This window comes from Lepus europaeus, chromosome 1, assembly GCF_033115175.1.
Source record: "Lepus europaeus isolate LE1 chromosome 1, mLepTim1.pri, whole genome shotgun sequence".
Taxonomy (NCBI): domain Eukaryota; kingdom Metazoa; phylum Chordata; class Mammalia; order Lagomorpha; family Leporidae; genus Lepus; species Lepus europaeus.
In genome coordinates, this window is record NC_084827.1 from 75,170,450 (window position 1) to 75,191,643 (window position 21,194).

At 36.4% G+C, this 21,194-nt stretch overlaps 1 protein-coding gene across 5 annotated transcripts in view; it reads left to right on the forward strand.

Annotated features, from left to right (window-relative positions):
* The window catches only part of CCNT2 (cyclin T2), a 42,431-nt gene that overhangs the window by 14,661 nt on the left and 6,576 nt on the right, over positions 1-21,194 (forward strand). For 3 of the 5 annotated variants that reach the window (XM_062185954.1, XM_062185963.1, XM_062185972.1), the window contains exons 3-8: positions 5,195-5,323; positions 7,861-7,921; positions 10,021-10,083; positions 13,603-13,648; positions 15,116-15,279; positions 20,895-20,965. In XM_062185954.1, coding sequence (XP_062041938.1) covers positions 5,195-5,323; positions 7,861-7,921; positions 10,021-10,083; positions 13,603-13,648; positions 15,116-15,279; positions 20,895-20,965 — 534 coding nt within the window. Of the gene's footprint in view, positions 1-276; positions 390-5,194; positions 5,324-7,860; positions 7,922-10,020; positions 10,084-13,387; positions 13,482-13,602; positions 13,649-15,115; positions 15,280-20,894; positions 20,966-21,194 lie in introns of those variants that run through there. The other 2 variants (XM_062185980.1, XM_062185988.1) reach the window with 2 other exon arrangements.

Genomic DNA, 21,194 nt, shown 5'->3' on the forward strand with positions numbered 1-21,194 from the left:
TAAGTTTATTTTTGGTGCAGTCCATACAGTTTTCCTTAATACGTATTTTCTATGAATTCTTTGGAAGATCCCTTGTATTCATGTATTGCAAAACTTTTTGGATCAAAATAAACCTAATCTTCCAATTCCATTTTCCATGGACTTCTTAAGGTACTTTCATATTAAGCATATTAAGTTTACTGTTTGGATTTTTTTAAATGTTTGTTCATTTTTATGTATTTGGAAGGCAGAGCAACAGAGAGAGATAGCTCTTCCATCTGCTGGTTCACTTTCCAGATTCCTGCTACAACTGAGGCTGGGTCAGGAGGAAGCTAGGAGCCAGGAACTCAAGTACTTCAGCATCATCTGCCTCCTAGGCACATTAGCAGGAAGCTGGATCAGAAGCAGAGGTGGGACTGTAACCCAGGGATCCCAGGCTCTCCTATATGGATTGCCAGCATCCCAAGTGGTGACTTAACCCAATGCATTCCCATGCCTACCCCTCAATATACTCTTTTAACTATAATGTGGTCACTCTTTGAAAATCTCTTAATCAGTACTGCTTTTCAGTATTTTTCAGCCTCCATTAAAGCAGCCTTATTTTAAATGTAATTAGATGTCCCAGTCTTGTTTTTATTTTTATGCTCAACATAGATTTTCTTACATGTCAATATTTCACTCACACATAATTATATGGTTAACAAAACAACTAAAACACCAGGCTGGGTTAATAACATTATCTGCAATATTATAATTCTGTTTTCAGTGCAGCAAAGTTAAGGATTTTAGTTTGAGCAAAATGATCTTTCTTTACAACTGGGCCTTTTGACTTACTCTACTTTTTATCTTTGTTGGAGACTGGACCTCCCTTGTCTTTCTTTACATCAAAATTCTACTTATATTTTCATATTCTAAGATCTTCTGTCTGTGAGTCTGTACTAAAGTTATACCACTACCACTTTCAAAACTATAGTTTTGAAAAAATAATTTCCAAATTTTGAGCTGTGACAACCAGAGTTTGTTGGGTATTTTTTAGTGGGTCCCTTTTAAAGATACTGAAAATAATTGCCCACATCTTCATTAGACAGCTAAACATCTTATCGTGTTTAGATGTTTAGGGCAGTTAATGGGCAGGGAGCAAATGGCTCATGGCATAAAGATGAGACACAAGAACAGACTACAATGAGCCTTTTGTTGATATCAAATTGAAAGCAAACTTGAAGGTTTTTTTATTTGCTTCTCTTGGGGCTTTTTTGGATTAAGAGCTTTAAAGTTGAAAAGTAATAAAAAAGATATGACTAGATACTAAGTACAAATGTACACACAAATCCATATACAAGATTAATTAATAAAGGAATAAAAACTAGAATAATTCATTTAGAACTGACCAATACAGCCATCATTGGTGACTTAGAAATTACCTAGGTTTTTATTAATTTAACCTGTCCTTGTCTCCAGTTATTAAGGTTGAAATCAGCAATGGACAGTGAAGAATGTCAACAGAAGGGGGACACAAGGGCCAGGAATGGGCAGGAGGAGAAAAGATGGAGAAGGAAGGGAGTCAGATCAAGAGGTAGGAATGGCAACAGAAGAGTAGAAAAGGAGAAGGGGAAAAGGATATGGGTGTAAATCATTGAATTAATGTCAGGTGTCATTAACTCCAGTGGTCAGATATGCTTAGTTAGCACTGAAACTGAATATTTAAAGAATTAAGTTTAACCACAGAAGGAAAAAGGTGACCAAGAAAGAAGTAGATTTTTAAATAAACTTTTAAATGACTTCCTAAATTTAAAATCAAAGCTAACAATACACAGTTTTTAAGTTTTTTTTTTTTTAACACAATGATAATAAATACTTGCTGTTAGTTGAAGCACTGTTCTGAGTGCTTTTAGTATATATTGGTTCATTTAATCCTCACTACAACTTTATTAGCAAGTACTGTTTCTCCCATTTTACAGATACAGAAACTGACACAGAATAAATAATTTGCCTAGAGTAGGCAGATAACAAAGCCAGGATTCCATGAGACAGTCTGATTCCTGTATTATAGCTGGCTTCATCATCTCTACCTCCCCCTCTCCATGATTTGTGTGGTATATCTGTAGAAATGTGTCTTATTTCAAGAATAGTTGAAATAGTTTTGCGTCTATTACAGTAACAAACTCTGGACACCATTTAAAAACCAACTTCCCTTCATTTTCTTTGTAATTTGAGAAAGTTTATAAACTTAAGTATCAACACTGATCTGATTAAGCAACACTGCATGATTCCTTTCCATAGTAAACTGTCAATTTATATTATTTATTTATTTGAAAGGCAGAGTTACATGAAGAGAGAAGGAGAGGCAGAGAGAGGTCTTCCATCCACTGGTTCACTCCCCAGTTGGCCGCAATGGCCGGCACTGCACCGACTCGAAGCCAGGAGCCAGGAGCTTCTTCCAGGTCTCGCATGCGGGTGCAGGGGCCCAAGGACTTGGGCCATCCTCCACTGCTTTCCTAGGCCATAGCAGAGAGCCGGATCGGAAGTGGAGCACAGCTGGGACTCGAACTGGCGCCCATATGGGATGCTGGCACTGCAAGTGGCGGCTTAACCTGTTACGCCACAGTGGTGGCCCCTGTTGTTACTTTCAAAGGTGTACTCACCTTTAAAATCCCCAGGACAACTAGCAGTATTTCTGCTGTCCAGAACATTCAAAATTCTTTCAAGCTACATAACAAAATCAGTTTTCCATACAAAAATCAGTAATGCCTAGTTTTATCACCTTCCTTATTCATCCTTAAAATTAAAACCTCACATGGATATTCATGAAGTAATTATCTAAACTGGTGTTTTGTTTTGTTTTGTTTTTACAGCCCTGATGGAGTAAAATGTTTGCAGGCTGTAGAGGAGGAAATGTGAATGAAGTTAGTGGATTTCACCAGGAACTTTGGAAGAGTGTTGAGTATTAGTATTCCATTAGAGGAGGATGAGAATTGAGTCCTGTTAGAGGGAATAAAAAGACTTCTGTGGGGAGTGTGGGGAAATAAACCAGGAGTCTACCCTGAAGACCAATACTTTGGCTCCCTGGATGCTTTTATATTTGTAGAATTCTAGAATCATCAGAACTCATTCTTTGTTCTCTGAGACTCTTCTAAGGAGAAGACCTGTGCAGGTTGAAAGTGTTTCTAGGTACCAAGTTGCCGCTAGTACTGAGAAGTGTGAAGAGGGAATTGCCAGGGCCGGCGCCATGGCTCAACAGGCTAATCCTCCGCCTAGTGGCGCCGGCACACCAGGTTCTAGTCCCAGTCGGGGCACCGGATTCTGTCCCGGTTGCCCCTGTTCCAGGCCAGCTCTCTGCTGTGGCCAGGGAAGGCAGTGGAGGATGGCCCAAGTGCTTGGGCCCTGCACCCGCATGGGAGACCAGGATAAACACCTGGCTCCTGCCTTCGGATCAGCGCGGTGCGCGCGCCGCAGGGCACCGGCCATGGCGGCCATTAGAGGGTGAACCAACAGTAAAGGAAGACCTTTCTCTCTGTCTCTCTCTCACTGTCCACTCTGCCTGTCAAAAATAAATTTAAAAAAAAAAAAAAGGGAATTGCCTTTCAGTGAACTAAGAAGTTCTGGATCATCTGTCAGTTATGATGGAAATTACTACATTTCAATCTAATTTGACTTTTGTATTGAACCACTGTTGCTTTGCTCTTTGATAAATAGTTGTAGCTTTGAAGACTGGACTAGCCATTCCCCTCTTACATGTGAAATGAGATAATAAATGAGGGATTGTGGGAAATTGTCTTCATTTTATGGAGTGTTTCTTTTAATTACTGATGTTGACATTGGCTTTTGGAATACTTTGAATTTACTACTGTTACTTTTATATATGTATTATTGACATCTCATTCATTAAGCACATATACTGAATAGAAGCCAAACAGTGCTAGATGCAGACACAAACTGGGTCTTCGTGTTTAAGTGACTTCCAAACTAAGTTACTGTTTTCCATCTTTTAATTTTTAAAACAAAATAAGTTGAAAGTATTTAGTCCTCTTAAGGAAATGTTTCTGATTGTTGCGAGTCAACCTCACTTGATTTTAGGTCTGTTTTAAAGATTTATGCAATAGGAAAAGAACTTCTTGAAGTCATGTTCATTCCATTTACTCATCTACAAGTGCAGTGAGAAGGTCAGTTTCAGATCCAAAACCCAGTGATCAAATTTTGTGTCATGTTTTAAATGCTTTCCTCTCCGAGGAAAGGATCCTCCTTACCTGTGTCAGAAATGCTCTCTTGTTGTTAACTCCCTAATTCCTGTGGTGTCATAATTTATGCCTCTTTCCACCTCCATTTTGGCATTGTTTCTTTATAGTAATCAGTAATCCTAGGATGTAGTGAGGATCATTTAGAAGTCACTTTTCCATGAAATTTCATGAATGTAACTTAAAAATGTTAGTTGTATTTCAAGTATGTCTGTTTTCCAGATCAGCAATTAGTGGTTTATTGCTAAGTTTTTTAATAAATATTTATTCAGAATTGATGTTTTCCTGTCTTAGTGTCTTTGTAGTGCTGTGTTTTTATACTTCTACCCAAAGAACTAATGTACTAAACTAAAAGAACTTGCTGATTTCTGGATCTCCACTTGGCAGTGTTTCTACTCTGTTGGTTTATTTTACATTTATACCTACCTTAGTTTTCCATCTACTTTATTGAAATAATAAAGGCATTATGTTGGCAGTTTTATTTGTGGGATTCTCTTACTTTGCCCTGTAGTTCCTTTTTTGCCCCTTAAACAAGATTATGTAGCTCTTAGCCAAACAGTGACTCATTGCTTGATTTAAAAGGACACTAGGAAGTGGTGACTGTGTGCCTAAAAGAGTGAGAGTGTAATGGGTATGCTTATTCACTCTTCATCTTTTTGGTTTTTAAAATATGGCATTATTTTGTTGGAGGTTTCCTTTTTCCCTTTTTGTCTACAATGTAGATTAATCCTTAAACTTTCTCTTACTTAGCTAAGGTAAAATATTCTCCCCTTTTCAAAACAAGTAGATTTTATAGATTGAGATAGATAACTAGTTTAATTAATAACTATTGAAACTCTTACATCCATCTTGTCATATGTAACATAGTTCATAATATTAATAATTCAGTCCTTCCTTGCACACCTCCCCACCCCCTTGGAAAGTAGAGGGATTTCACAAAATGTATTTGTTTTTAAATCACCAAATTTTTATGTTTTCTGCAGATAATATCACCTACTGCATTATTTTTGGCTGCAAAAGTGGAAGAACAGGCTCGAAAACTTGAACATGTTATCAAAGTAGCACATGCTTGTCTTCATCCCCTAGAGCCACTGCTGGATACTAAATGTGATGTATGTAAAAATTGGGATTTTGATTTTTGTTTTGTAAATCTGAAACTTGCTGAATAGAGGCTTAATAAAAATGCAGTTCAATCAGTGTTGCCTTCCTTGTACTGCCAGGCTTTGATTCAAAGGTACTTCAAAGTGTTACATGTATTTTTATTTATCCTCCCAGCAAACCTGTTATATACTATGTATATATACCACAAAGCAAATATCTCTGAAATCAAATTGTTAGCAGATAAGAGTAGAAAAAATTCTAGTTTACCTCTAGAACAGTAATCAGAATTTTGAAGAGATGTTCCTTTATTTTTTTTAAGATTTTATTTATTTATTTATTTGAGAGGTAGAGTTATAGACAGTGAGAGGGAGAGACAGAAAGGTCTTCCATCTACTGGTTCACACCCCAAATGGCCACAATGGCCAGAGCTGGGTTGATGCAAAGCCAGAAGCCAGGGGCTTCTTCTTGGTCTCCCATGTGGGTGCAGGGGCCCAAGTGCTTAGGCCATCTTCTACTGCTTTCCCAGGCCATAGTAGAGAGCTGGATTGGAAGAAGAGCAACTGGGACTAGAACCCATGCCCATATGGGATGCCAACATTGCAGGTGGAGGATTAACCTACTGCACCACAGCACCAACCCCTTGTTGCATTATTAATGCATATAGAGCACTATTTATCATTCTGATGTATACTTTTTTTAAAAAAAAAAATTTTATGTGTTTCTACAAAGGGTAGAGTTACAGAGAGATGGGAAGAGAGGGAGATCGTCCACTGATTGACTCCCCAAATTGCCTCAACAAATGCTTCTTCCAGATCTCCCACATGGGTGGCAGGGGCCCAAGCACTTGGGCCGTCTTCTGCTACTTTCCCAAGAACATTAACAGGGAGATAGGTGGGAGATGGAGCAGCCGGGACACAAACCAGAGCCTGTGGGGGATGCGATTGTTGTAGGTGGTAGTTTAACCCACATTTGCCACATCTCCAGCCTCTCTGATATATACATTTTACTATGTTTTTGTGAGCAGTGTTTTTAACATTTTAGTTTTTCTGAAGAGTAATGCTAGTTTTTGAACATCTCTATACCTATATTAGTAGACTTTATTTGTAAGTACCATTTAAAATTTTTCTGACATCTAAAATGGAAGCTACAATTAATGGAACTTTAAAATCATTTTTCTAGCATTTTTTATTATAGGTGAGTTGCTTAATCGAAAACCTTTACCCAGGGAATGACTGCCAGATTATAGTAATTCAGTTTGACTTGGGTTTAATGTCTAGATTAGTTGAAGCTTTGATGGAAGTATGTCTGGTTTTATTAATGACAACTTTTATTGTAGATATTGGCTTTAATGGAGTGAAACATTAATGTAGCCTACCCATTAAATAATAGGGGATTTGTGATTATTCAAAGATAGTCCAACTTAGTGAATACTTAGGGAATGTTTTTCAAATCATAGAAATCCGTTTTAAAAATCAGCTCTTGGCTTAGTGGTTAAAGACACCAGTTAGGATGCCAGTGTCCCATATTGGATTCTGAGTTCCATTCCTGGCCCCAGCTCCTGATCCTCTTGATTTGTCATATAGTTCCTGCATTAGGAGGAGCTCCAGCTTCCTCCTAATGCAGGCCCTGGGAGGCACTATATCCAAGCATTTGAGTTCTTGCCGGCCACATGGAAGACCTGGATTCAGTTCCCCACTCCCAGCTTCATTGTGAGCGTTTGAGGAGTGAACCAACAAATGGGAACTCTTGCTTTTGGCCTGTTTGCCTCCTGAAGAAATAAATGTAAAAGGGAGAGTGGGGGGAAGTCAGCCAATGACCTTTCAAAGTGGAGAAGAAGTAAAAGGCACAGCTATTTTCTGAGTTAGCGGTATATTCTCATGTAAGTGAATATTTATTTACATGTAATGATCAGTTGTCATGATCTTACTAAGAATGGAATAGCAGAAAATTTTCATTTCCTTTATTTCCAGTAAGAGAATAATTTCTTCAGATTATGTCTCCATGGGGATATACTGTATGATATATTATTTTGGTATTTTATATCTTAAGTGTTTTTCTTGTAGTCTGGTGATTTCAGTTTTTATTTGAATTTGTCTTTCCTAAAGAAAGGAAGTTAATTCTGAAAACACTGAATTAGCAGTGACTTTGAAGGAGTTACTGTATGAAATGTCCTAGAGTATATTTGTAATCTTATTCCTTGAAGGCAAGTTTCAGTTTAATGTTCTTATTTGGGCTGGTGCTTCTGTCCTTAATGTGACTTTAGAAGCACCAGTGCCTGGGTAGATGTCCCTTTTTCAGCTAACTTGTCCCCTTTCATATTACTGTTATCTTTAGCTTGTTATTTCCTTTTTTGCTATATTTATATTTTCTATTTTAGAAAGTAATTCATAGACTTGGCATAGAAGATTGACCTATCATTCTCACTTTGTTTCCCCCATACTTCCAAGCTGCTGTGGTTCTTTTGTAGTCAGTCTGTAATTGCTGTGAGATTTAATGTCTTGTGATCTAGTATGTTTGTCTTACACATTTTAACATTTTTATCTGGCAGGCTTACCTTCAACAGACACAAGAACTGGTTTTACTTGAAACCATAATGCTACAAACACTAGGTATGTACTTAATGCCAGTTGTTATTTTGTATTCTTCAATGGAATATTATAAAAAAATGAAAATTTCTAGAATGATTTTATTATTGAAAAACATTATTTTAAAACCGGTTTTGGACCACAGTGATATTAACTAGTTAAAATAAGGAAACCAGTTTTCTAACATTTCATTTCGTTTGACATGATTTAATTGAATGGTAAACATAGCCTGCAGCTTGATTTCTTAGGCTTTCAGATCGTTGAAGTATAATGCTTCAACCTGTTTTGCACTGGAGAGTAAAATGGCCCTCTAGGCTATTGCCTATGATTGTGATATAGACAAATATAAATGGTAGTCCCTGCTCTTTTATAGTTGGTATTTAATGAAAATGTCACATCATGTTTAATGTGACATAGTAACTATTTAAATGTTGATCATCCTTTTCCAAAAGTTACATTTTCATAGGTAAGATTCATTTACACTAATCTTTCACTGTGTTACTGCTGAGGAAACTGGAGCCCAAGAAGGTTATGACTTGTCTAAATAGTCTTCTAGGAGAACCTAGCAGGGCATGGTAGGAAAAGCATGGGCTTTGGGGAAATCTAAATTTAAATTTGTAGCCTGTGATCAGCTTTGTAAACTTGTGGATTTGTAACTGTTTTTGTTATTTATTCCTCTATTCCCAAAAGTTGAATAGAAATGTGATAAAGCACAGCTTCCCATCATGACAAATTCTTTTTATTACAAAAGTAGCTTGTTTGAAACATAACTTACCTAATTTTTTTTTTTTTTTTTTTTTGACAGGCAGAGTTGATAGAGAGAGAGAGACAGAGAGAAAGGTCTTCCTTTTTGCTGTTGGTTCACCCTCCAATGGCCGCTGCGGCCGGCGCATCTCGCTGATCCGAAGGCAGGAGCCAGGTGCTTCTCCTGGTCTCCCATGCGGGTGCAGGGCCCAAACACTTGGGCCATCCTCCACTGCACTCCCGGGCCACAGCAGAGAGCTGGCCTGGAAGAGGGGCAACCGGGATAGAATCTGGCGCCCCAACCGGGACTAGAACCTGGTGTGCCAGCGCCGCAAGGTGGAAGATTAGCCTGTTAAGCCACAGTGTCGGCCCTAAAATATTTTTTAAAGGCCTAGAAAGTTTTTGAATTTTATTCCCAGTAAATTTGGCATATTATTGTTTTACATAGAGATAGAAATTTTTGAAAGGCAATGGCATTTATGTAATAAAATTTAAAATGAAATTGTGAAGTGATTAAGAATTGTTTATAACATAAAATTATGTCAAACTCATGTTTATGACACATTCTTAAGCTTAGAGGAAGAATGGCATTATTTTAAGGGAAACATTGAAATTTAGAATATATACCTATGTTTTTATTTAAAATATTTTGCATGTTGAAATATAGTAGAAATATAAATAGAGCACACACCAAATCTTCTTGAATCCATATTACCTATTTTTTAGGATTTTATTCATTTACTGCTTCTGAAGGCACTAGATATGACTTCCACTTCTAATAAAAGCAGAAATTCTGCCATACCTAAGGGTTGATTGGATATTGGAAGCTTTTCAACATTTCATCTTTGGTGTTAGTGGTGTTAGAAGCTGGGCTTTAAAGAATCTTACTTGCCCTCTGATTTAATTATTAGTGAAGTAGAGTTAGTAAGGTAACTCACTGACACCCTTTGTTCTAATGTGTCATAAAAAATTTAAGACTGTATGATTTAGAAGCTGATTACTGCTGCTGTTATCTAACACATTTATAAAAAGTGTTCTTTTCACATTTTTTGAAAGGTATGGAATATTAAGTAGAATGTGTGCTTAAACTATGGAACTAGTTTTAACTTAAGGATACTAAATTAATTATAATTCAGAATTTTGTATAAATACAGTCTTTGAACTTTAAATAACTGTTTTCAAAATTGAGATGTACTTCAGAAGAAGTTATTTCTTATCTTTGGAGGTATAATGAGCATGCCAATGATGAGGAAGATTTAAAACTTTGTCTTCCATTTTTTTTTTAATAATGTATTACACATTTATGATCATGAATGGCATTTCTCAAGCCAGTATTGTAATGGTAAATGATTGGGGAAAAAAAGTGCTTTTCATTTCAGGTTTTGAGATCACCATTGAACACCCACACACAGATGTGGTGAAATGTACCCAGTTAGTAAGAGGTAAGTGATCTTTGAAACTTTTAAGATAAGTATTAGTGTTTTTTTTCCCATCTATATTTGATTTGGATGTTTTTTGTTTTTTATTTTGTTTTCTGCCTTTTGTTGGATTTTATTAAAGTGGGGAAATGTCATTTTAAAGTTTTTGGGTTTTTTTGTTTTGTTTTTCTTTTGGTATTCTGTATCTACTTATTCATGTACTTCTCTCCTGTGGTTTTGCCTGGTATGTTAGCTTCCTTTCAACTTAGGTGAGAAACTCATTTCACTAAAAGGTTGGAGGATTTCCAAGTTCTAGGATTCTCTCCATCCCCCATTTGGCTACACTAGTCCCACTTCAGTTAATATAATACTTAAGATATAGGCCATTGGTGCAGAGGTGCAAACAGTAATACTAATTTCTGGTTTATGTCAAACTTTGATTTACTTCCATAAAAGTGACAACAATTTAAAAATTTTGAGGCCAACCTCAAATTGTCAAGATAAAAATTGCCTCTGTCAACACATTTTTTTATTTCTCATTTTTAGGAATATATGTCCCATATTCATTTGAACAAAATTGATTTAATACATTTTAAGTTCTTTAGCATGACTTAAAATGGAGAAATAATTGTAAAGCACAATACATGCAGTTTGTGATGTGTCTGTTAAACCTTATATCAAGAAGTAGGAAGTTTGGGTATTGCTTACTTTAGGACTTGTTAAGCATGAGGTACACTTTTCTATACCTGTTAATGAATCCTGTATATCCATTGTGGTATCCTTAGAAATATTTTTTTTACACAGATATGTGTTGTACTGCTTATCTGCTTTGCTGTTTCCCATTTGAAGTGTTAGGTACTCAGAGCATCTACTTAGAACTTTTAGTGTCTTTTTCCTGTTACTACTTTTTTGAAAGTGAAATTTTGCAGTTTTTTTATTCTTTTACCACCAATCTTAGATTTATCCTAAGCAAAATAGGTTGAAGGCCTTGTTTTTAGTATCAAATATTCTCACATTTTATCCATTCTACTTTGAATTCATTTAAAACCTAAATAATATTTTGTTGTGTTAATGACTACATTTTAGAAAAAACTCTGATACCATAGTGTTAGAAGCTAGATTCCTAAAATTCTATTTATTTTTTTTCTTAGTAGCACACATTATCATGTGTAAATTAGAACATAATTATAATTCCTCTGTTCGTGGTTGTATATATTTTATAGTATATTCTCATTTCCAGTATTACAGTATAGTATAGAATTATATAAATAGCTATAGTGTTGAATTTTTTTGAAAAAGCATAAATTAATTGTGTTCTGAAAATTTGAAAAGGGTTAAGCTGAGCTTTTTAACAATGATAGGGAACTATTTAAGTTTATTTAAATTGAGAGCCTAATGAAGAAAGCCAGAAAGATATTTGTATGTTTTTTTTAAATTCTTTATATATAATTTAACTTAAGTACAACTGGATTCCAGATTTTTACTCATCAAATTAGAATCAACTTTTTTTTTTTTTTTTTTTTGACAGGCAGAGTGGACAGAGAGAGAGAGAGAGACAGAGAGAAAGGTCTTCCTTTTGCCGTTGGTTCACCTTTCAATGGCCGCCGCGGGCATCGCACCGCGCTGAACCAAGGCAGGAGCCAGGTGCTTCTCCTGGTCTCCCATGGGGTGCAGGGCCCAAGCACTTGGGCCATCCTCCACTGCACTCCCGGGCCATAGCAGAGAGCTGGCCTGGAAGAGGGGCAACCGGGATAGAATCCGGCGCCCCAACCGGGACTAGAGCCCGGTGTGCCGGCGCCGCAAGGTGGAGGATTAGCCTGTTGAGCCACGGCGCCAGCCTAGAATCAACTTCTTTTTTTTTTTTTTTACATGTTCTTATACATCTAAAGACTGTAGAGACATGAAATTTATTAATTTGTAAAACCAAACAAATTTTAAATTAAAACATTTACCAAAACTACAGATTTGATACATCATCCAAAATGAAATATTTAAATCTGAGGGGTTTCTTTGTTTAATGTTTAAAATGTGACTGATTCTTTAAGTCAAACCATGCATATGTTTAATTTCATTTTGTCTGACTAACATTGCCAGTAATGATCATTTATATCACCATTTAAAAATATTCTTTCATATCTGGTGTCTTTTTTCTTTCCTCTATTACAACTTTGAGCTAACAAACGAACATTAATTACCCCCCTCCATTGTTCTCTGTTCAGTAACTGTTTATAGATTATTGAATTTAGATATATTCCGAGGTGAAAATTACTATGGCAATTTAGAATTGTCTTTTCCTTCCTTCTCTGTATATTTCATTTGACTCAGGGGGTGGAGGAGGGTGGTAAATAAACTTGATTTCTTTAAAGTCCTTTTTTCCTCCCTCCAGAGATGAGAGAGTTGATATAATGCTACTTTGCTACAGAACTGGCTGATGTCATTTTACAGGGACCTTTCACTTCTGTGATTTCTCCTTCCCTCCCCACCAGGAAAGAATGCCATACTTAAGTCACACTGCCTCCAAGACATCTGATGCTTTGATACTCTTCCTTAGCACAACTCTGCTAAACCCAAATCCCTTTTGTAAAACCTTACTTGATGATCCACATGGGGCAACAGGGATTACAGGTGCCATGAATAAAACAAACAAACAAACAAAAAACCAATAGGAGTGGGGAAGGAATTTGAGGCCTGTTAGAGAGGGATGGAGTTGATGTGAACTGATTCTAGGTGAGCGTGATTATGAATGTTAACGGGGAACATGGGGGAACTCCAGCAAGAGTGTTGCTGTTGGGAAGGATAAAACTCAGGAGAAGGGGAGGGGAGACTGGAATGTCTTAAGAAGCAAGGTAACTTTTTTCTGTTGGGGACCTGTGTTGAAACATTCTGATTTTCCCTAGAGTACCCTTATCTTTTCTTAGTGTTGCCTTTAATTAGTCTATAATTAAAAAAAAAAAAAAGAGTAATATAGTAGTAATTCCTATGTCAACACCCTTATTATGTTTCTACTTTGCTTATTCTCTGTTGATGCTTAATGTAAGCATGAAAAAATGAGCAGTTTGTGCTTTGAGTTTTGGGGGGTGGGGGTTTTATTTTGTTTTGATGGAAGTATTTAAGGCAACTTAAATATGATGACTGAGGAATAAGTCTGGCAGGCAACTCTTTGTATTTTGTATTAGACTTCAAAAATCTTTTCTTCTTCTTCTTCTTCTTTTTTTTTTAAATCCAGGAGAATGCTTTATTGCAACTTTTAGCTGACTAGATGCTTAACTTAGTAACAAGTTTAGCCCTTGTAACTGGCTAGCTAAAAGCAAATCGGCTTGTTTCTCAGATCTTTGGGGGATAGCAAGAAACATTTGAGTGAATGTTGTTGAAGATTTTCAGTAGTATAGAAAATGATGGCGCTCTTGTGATATTTGTAAGTAGTAAGTAAAATTTACTTTTTGTGTACAAATCTTTGAAGTTTTTGTTGTGTTGAGAACTTTTTGATGGTAGCACGTTAACGCTGATAGTATTGTCTTCGTTTTTTTTTTTCTTTTCTTACAGCAAGCAAGGATTTGGCACAGACATCCTATTTCATGGCTACCAACAGGTTGTTATCCTGACCCTCTTTGTTGCACTGTTGTAGCACACTATAGCTTCCTTTAATGCAGGGCCCCCTCAATGTGTCTCTTACCCTTGTTGCAACAGGAGACTGGACCATCTACTGTGGTGGTACCTTCCTGTTTGCTTTGCGGTGTATTGTACAAGGGACTTTGGGCACAGAGGGGTTAAATGCACAATGTGAAGTGTAGTGGTGCTTTCTGATGACATATTCTCGATTTGTGAGTGCATAAGTCTAAAATTGGTAGCCTGAATAACAGCTAAAGATTACAAAGAGCTAAACTTAACGTAGAAATTCGAGCAACTTGGTAAGTATAAAGCTATTTCTAGTTTACAATTATAGTTAAATGACAGTTTTTTTTAAATTTCACATTGATCCAATCTTTAAAGTTTTTTTAATAAATAAAATTTATGTAACATAGGATTTTTTTCTAGATAATACCCACTAGTAGTAAATTAGAAGTAGTCAAGTTCTATCTATACCTGAGTTTGCATAAATACAATTTTTACATAAAGTTTTTATAACATGAAAAATTGTATGTGTTTGTGGCTGATCAGTCAGCATTTCATCAGTTCTGAAATGGCACTGAAGCCTTTCATATCTAATTAAAATTCTCTTTGAGACTGACTATATTGGTGGTTTAAATTTGTTTTTGAAGTGGTTTGAGGAGAATAGACCAAAACAGTTTCGGTTGATTCTTAATTTCTTGTGACACTTGCTGAGTTCTATTTTAAAATGTACTCTGGCAAATGCCAATATATTTTCTCAGGTTTACATTGTTGGGCTTTAACCTCTGTCCCTAAGAATTTTGAGTAAAAAGGAAAAGACCTCAGTTAAAAACAGTGGTGAGAAAAGACTAGCTATGGCATGTCATGTGCTCAATTTTTAGTAAATAGTGGAAATAGAAAGGTAGTTTTGTAGTATTTAGCAACATTGAACTTCGAAGTTGATTGGCAAAAGGTAAGTTTTCCTTGTGGCTTTGCTAAAAGAAGACAGAGGTTTACCTAGTTAAGTGTTAAATTCTTTTTGATTTACTAGAGAACTGTGTGTTCAGCCACATCAAATAATATCCCTCATCATCATGTGACATAAAATCACTTTGTTTACTTTACAGATAGTCTTCTTTTTCTTTGTATTTTTGCCTTGGCATTACAGAATAAAAATATTATTAAAAAGTTTTAATATTTTATACTTTATATTCATATTCATATACTGTCTTCCTCTTGTTTTTTAAAACACTTTGAATTTAGATATAAGAATAAAATTTTTAAGTTATTAATATTTTGTAACTGTTAACCCTTAATTTAATAAAGTAAGATTTTGTACTCTAGATTTTAATAAGAAAAGTTTTCTCTGTAGTTTTGTTTTTGCTTTAATCTCACTGGTAAATGTTTTTCTTTGTTTTACATATTTGAATTTCTGTGGCTCTCCATTTTCAAATCTGCCCTACAACAGTCTGCATCTTACTACCTTCTGTCTCCAGTACAAACCAACAGTGATAGCATGTGTATGCATTCATTTGGCTTGCAAATGGTCCAATTGGGAGATTCCAGTGTCAACTGATGGAAAGCATTGGTGGGAATATGTGGATCCTACTGTTACTTTAGAATTACTAGATGGTAAGTAGAGAGAAGAAATCTTTTTATTTTTTTATTAGAACATTTGTTCAACTTTTATTATAGGAAAGGTCTGTGTACTTTATATAGGCTTTAAGAATAATAAATTCTTAATTACCCATTGCCATTTGAACAGTTCCACCCAGTGCAGCACATATCTACACACATGTATATCACAGTTGTTTTTCTGCTAAATTTTCTACTAAAGATTGTTTTTCTACTAATGTTTTTAAAAATGTGTTTATATTCTGTCATCCAAAAGGCAAAGAGAGAAGTCTTCCATCCCCTAGTTTACTCCCCTCCACAAATGCTGTAACAGCTATGGCAGGGCCAGGAGCTCATTCTGGAGCTATCTCATCAGTGGCAGGGACTCAAGTACTTGAGCCATCATCAGCTACTTCCTAGGGTGGACATTAGCAGAGCTGGGACTTGGCAAGCAGCGCCTTAAATACTATGTCAAAGGCCCACCCCCATTTCATCTGTTGTGTTTGTTGAAGATAGGACTCTAGGGGCTGGCACTATGGCATAGCGGGTTAATAAGCTGCCACCTTCAGTGCCGGCATCCCATATGGGCGCCAGTTTGAGTCCCAGCTGCTCCACTTCCAATCCAGCACTCTGCTAGGGCCTGGGAAAGCAGTAGAAAATGGCCCAAGTTCTTGTGCCCCTGCACCCATGTGGGAGACCCAGAGGAAGCTCCTTGCTCGTGGCTTCAGCCGTTGCAGCCATCTAGGGAGTGAACCAGTGGATGGAATACTTCTCTCCCTCTCTCCCTCTCTCCTTCCCCCTCTCTCTCCCCTTCTCCCATTCTCCCCCTCCCCCCCCTCTCTCTGCCTCTCCTCTCTGTCTAACACTGACGTTGAAATAAATAAGCATTTAAAAAGGGGGCAGGGGGACGGCCTAGAAATTCTCAATAATTCTATTTTAAAAAAAGAAGATGATAAGGACTCTAAAATCACAAGTATAATGATTTAACAATTAACCACTACTGACCATTTAAAGCCCCTACAGGACTTTTACAAAAAGTTTATAGATTAAAATGCTGTAGTTGATAGGACAAGAATATGTGTTTAAAGTATAATTTTGTTGAATTTAAAATGTGTGGACGCTAGCTGGTGTGATGCTGCAGGTTAAACCGCCACTTAGAACACTGACATCCTTTATCAGAGCACTGGTTTGACAGCGCTCCACTTCCAATCAAGCTTCCTGCTAATGCAACTGAGAAAGTAAAGGACAATGACCCAAGTCCTTGGGCCTCTGCCACCCATGTGGGAGACTCGAATGGAATTCCAAGCTCCTGGCTTCTGCCTGTCCCAGCCCGGGCTGTGGCAGTTATTTGGGGAGTGAACCAGGGAATGGAAGATCTCTTTCTCCCTATCTTTCCCAGTCTCTCTCTCACTGCCTTTCAAATAAATAAAATAATTTTTTTTAAAAAAAGTATAGGTCCAAAGTCAGGCATTAATGGTATAAGATGTGAAGCAGTAAGCTAATTTTCCAGGAAACTTTTTGTGCTCTTTAGTGCCATTGTTGCCTTACGGTATCAAATATGATTAGACAAAGGGCCAGCACTGCGGCATAGTGGATGAAGCTGCCACCTGTAGTGTCAGCATCCTCTGTGGGCGCCGGTTCGAGTCCCAGCTGTTCCACTTCAAATCCAGCTCCCTGCTAGTGCACTCAGGAAAGCAGCAGAGGATGAACTAAGTGCCCCTGCACCCACATGGAGACCCAGAGGAGGCTCCTGACTCCTGGCTCCCAGCTTTGCCCTGGCCATTGTTGCCATTTGGGGAGTGAACTGGAAGATGGAAAGTCTCTGTCTCTCCATCTCTGTAACTCTGACTTTCAAATAAATTTTTTATTATTTTTTTATTTAAGGTAAACAAATTTCATGTAATTTATATATACAGATTTAGGAACATAGTGATATTTCCCACCCTTCCTCCTCTTCCCTCTTTCATCCCCTCTCTTAATTTTACAATGATCTACTTTCAGTTTACTTTATACTCACTAAGTAATTCAGAGTGTCAATTTCATGCCTATACATTATATTTTTGGCACTCTCAGTTACCACAGATCAGGAAAAGTTGGTGTTTGTCTTTTGGGGACGTGCTTATTTCATTAAGTATAATGATTTCCAGTTGCACCCATTTTGTTGCAAAAGACAGCATTTCATTCTTTTTTATAGCTGAGTAGTATTCCATAATGTATAAATGCCATAATTATCAAGTCATCAGTCAGTGGACATCTGGGTTGATTCCATATCTTAGCTATTGTGACTTGAGCTGCAATAAATGTGGGGGTACAGATAACTCTTTGATGTGCTGATTTCATTTCCTTTGGGTAAATTCCTAATGATATATCTATTTTCAGCTTTCTAAAATATGTCTATACTGTCTTCCATAATGGCTGTACTCATTTACATTCCCACCAACAGTGGATTGGGGTACCTTTTTTCCCACATCCTTGCCAGCATCAGCTGCTTGTTGATTTCTGAATGAGAGCCATTCTAACTGGGGTGAGGTGAAACCTCCTTGTGGTTTTGATTTGCATTTCCCTGATGGCTAGTCTACCTGAGCATTTTCTCATGTGTCTGTTGGCCATTTGAAGTTCTTTTGAAAAAAAAAAAAATGAATAGACAAGTCAAAATTAGGGTATAAGTTCTATAAATTAAAATTTTACAGTCTCCCAGTAAGAAATTTCTCTGATGGAGAATTAAGAAAAGGTAGCTATCAGAGGTGGCAGATTCTTGGACATGAGTCAGGTAATGTAGATTATTGTTAACTGTTTCATAAAGTGAGAAGTGTGAGTAGATTTGATATGAGGCCTTTTCAGTAATATCTTTGATGTTTCTTTAAAATAGAGATCTGTAGGATGGGAGTTAGGCCTAGTGGTTAAGGTACTGACATCCCATATCAGAGCACTGGGATTCAATAGCTGTTTAGGAGTTTATCAGTCTTAAATAAGGATAGATTGCTTGCTTTCTCTCTCTCCCCCACTCTCCCTCCACCTTCATCTCTCCCTGTGTCTGTGTATGTGTGTCTAACTTTGCCTCTCAAATAAATTAAATCTTTTTAAAAACAGAATAGTATATACACACGATGCTGAAATAAAGCCCATAAAAAGGAAGTACTCTGCCATTGCTTTTAGGTCATAGATAACGGTTTTCATTGTTTTGACATAACTGGAGCCATAAAGATCCCTCTGCATCATTCTGAAAAAATTCAAGTTCATTATTTGCAAAGCAAATGAAATAGGAATCTTGTAAACTTAACACATTTAAGACTTTCAGCATATTGTGGAGCAGCTATTTTGTTTTAATCACATACCAAAAGAAAAAAGTAACAACATTTAAGGTGTGAAGATATATCTGAGTCTTATCATGATGACTGAATTATTGTTGCTATTGTTTACTTAAATAATCCACAACCTAGCTGTAAAGGGTTTTGGGTGTATATGGGGAGGTGGTTCTTTTTTACACTTAATGAATGAGTCCTTATATGTGGTTTTGTATTTTAGATTGTTCTCTTTGTTAGTATTGAAGGAGAAGGGTCTCTTACTTTAAGCATCATACTGCATTTCTCCGTTTTTTTATTAGATTATTTGAAAGATTATTGTGTTCCTCTGCTATCGAGCTTCATATAGTAGGATACTTAAGAAAAGGGGGAAAAAAACCAAGCTTTTGTGTCTGTTGTCTACCAAAATTTGTGTTAAGAGGTTAATATATGTTTAGTGTTTGACAATTAAGCTGTTAAATAAATTTAATAAAAACAATTTGTTACTGTTAGACTCAAAAGTATCTTCTACTAACCACATCTACTAGTGTAAAGTAAAAAAATTGCCCTTTTTTTTATACAAATTAAAAAGTAGAGGTTTAGACATTTTGTTTTATCCTAACTAGATCAAAAAGCCCCCTGAGACTTTTTAGTAAGGAACAGCCATGAAATTATCAAGGAAATTACATCCGTAAAAACTAATAGTTAAATTTTGGGTCATATGATAATTTTAGATAGCTTTCATGCTTGAAACATATGACATACTAGTGTGACATTTTTGCATGTTGTATGCTTCTTTGAGACCAACTCAGTATTCTTTTAGTTATTGTCAGTCTTAAAATTTGCCTAGAATAGTTTACAGAGAAATTTACTGCTTAAGAATAATAAATGAGTCTGTAGTCTCTTGGCAGATGTTCCCTCCACACTGTTGAGGTTTTATTGGCATTACTAAGTGATACTCTAAATCATTTGATTAATGTTAATATATATCTTGAGAGTGGTCAGTAACTATTAGTGATACTATTTTGAGTTACGAAACTATAATTCATCCTGGCCACACTGCTTTGGAAAAATGGATCATCTCATTATAAATCTAAATTTAAGAGAACTGATAAAAATTATGACCAGGGTAGTTTGCTGATAAATTAATAGTATTGATTAGTAGGAAGTATGTTATTGTGTATAGGTGGAGGAATTTCTTTTTTATTATTACCTAATATTATATAATTACCAAAACCAGGAAATTAACATTGGTATAATACTAGTTATTAAACTACAGATTAAGTTCAGATGTTCTTATTTTTTCCTAATCTAGTATTTTGTGTTTTATTTAGTTGATAAGCCTTGTTAGTTTCCTAATATGTGACAGTTCTTCAGTCTTATCTTGTCTTTTGTAACCTTGACACTTTGGAAGATGTTTATTTTAGAGTGTTCCTGAAGTGAGATTTGTCTCATGTTTTCTCATTATTGAAATTATGCGGGGCCCAGCGCCGTGGCTCACTTGGCTAATCCTCCACCTGCGGCGCCAGAATCCCATGTGGGCCCTGGGTTCTAGTCCCAGTTGCTCCTCTTCCAGTCCAGCTCTCTGCTGTGGCCCGGGAGTGCAGTGGAGGATGGCCCAAGTGCTTGGGCCCTGCACCCCATGGGAGACCAGGAAGAAGCACCTGGCTCCTGGCTTCAGATCGGCACAGCGCGCTGGCCGTAGCAGCCATTTGGGGGTAAACCAACGGAAGGAAGACCTTTCTCTCTGTCTCTCCCTCTCACTATCTGTAGCTCTGTCAAATAAATTTTAAAAAGAAGGAAAGAAATTATGCATTTTTGGCAAAAAAAAAAAAAAAAAAAACTTCAATGGTAGGTTGTACTGTTTGTCATGCATCTTAGCAAGGGGTATATACCACATTGATAAGTCTTTTCCAAGGAAATGACAACCATGCTTAGTTGGTTAAAGATAGTGTCTGCTGGCTCTCTCCACTGTAGTTATTATGTTTTTCTTTGTAATTATTAAATATCTCTGGGAAGACACATTGGGATTATACAGATATCCCTTTTTTTGTAAAACATTTTGCTTACTGATGTTTAAGGATCTGTTGATACATCTTGCCTGTAACAAATATTGCTGTATTTGCCTAATAGAGACTTTTTATTTGGTAGAGATTATTTTTTGTGCTAATCAATTTCCAGAGACTTTGAGAATACCAGTTCAGAGTTGTATCTACTTCTACATATGCTCAAGGTTGACTATAAGGATAACTGAAGTAGATGAGCTCTTAGAGTCCCTTTTTAATATTGCCTTGAGAGGAATTAAATACTAAAAGTACCTTCTAAGTTTTAAATTTTAAATTTTATTTTTAGAGCTAACACATGAGTTTCTACAAATATTGGAGAAAACGCCTAGTAGGTTGAAGAAGATTCGAAACTGGAGGGTAAGAGAATTGGCAGGATGTAACACAATATTAATTTGTCACTTATCTAATAACTTTATAGCTAAACAATTTGAATTTGGTTAAATGAACTTTCTCATAAATAATTATAGTGTATCATAACCTACATGCATTCCTAGATTATACAACTATCATGTCCGGTGGACTTTGCTAAGTACTTTATATGTTTTTTTTTTTTAATTGTCACAATGATTATGTCAGGAATACTCAA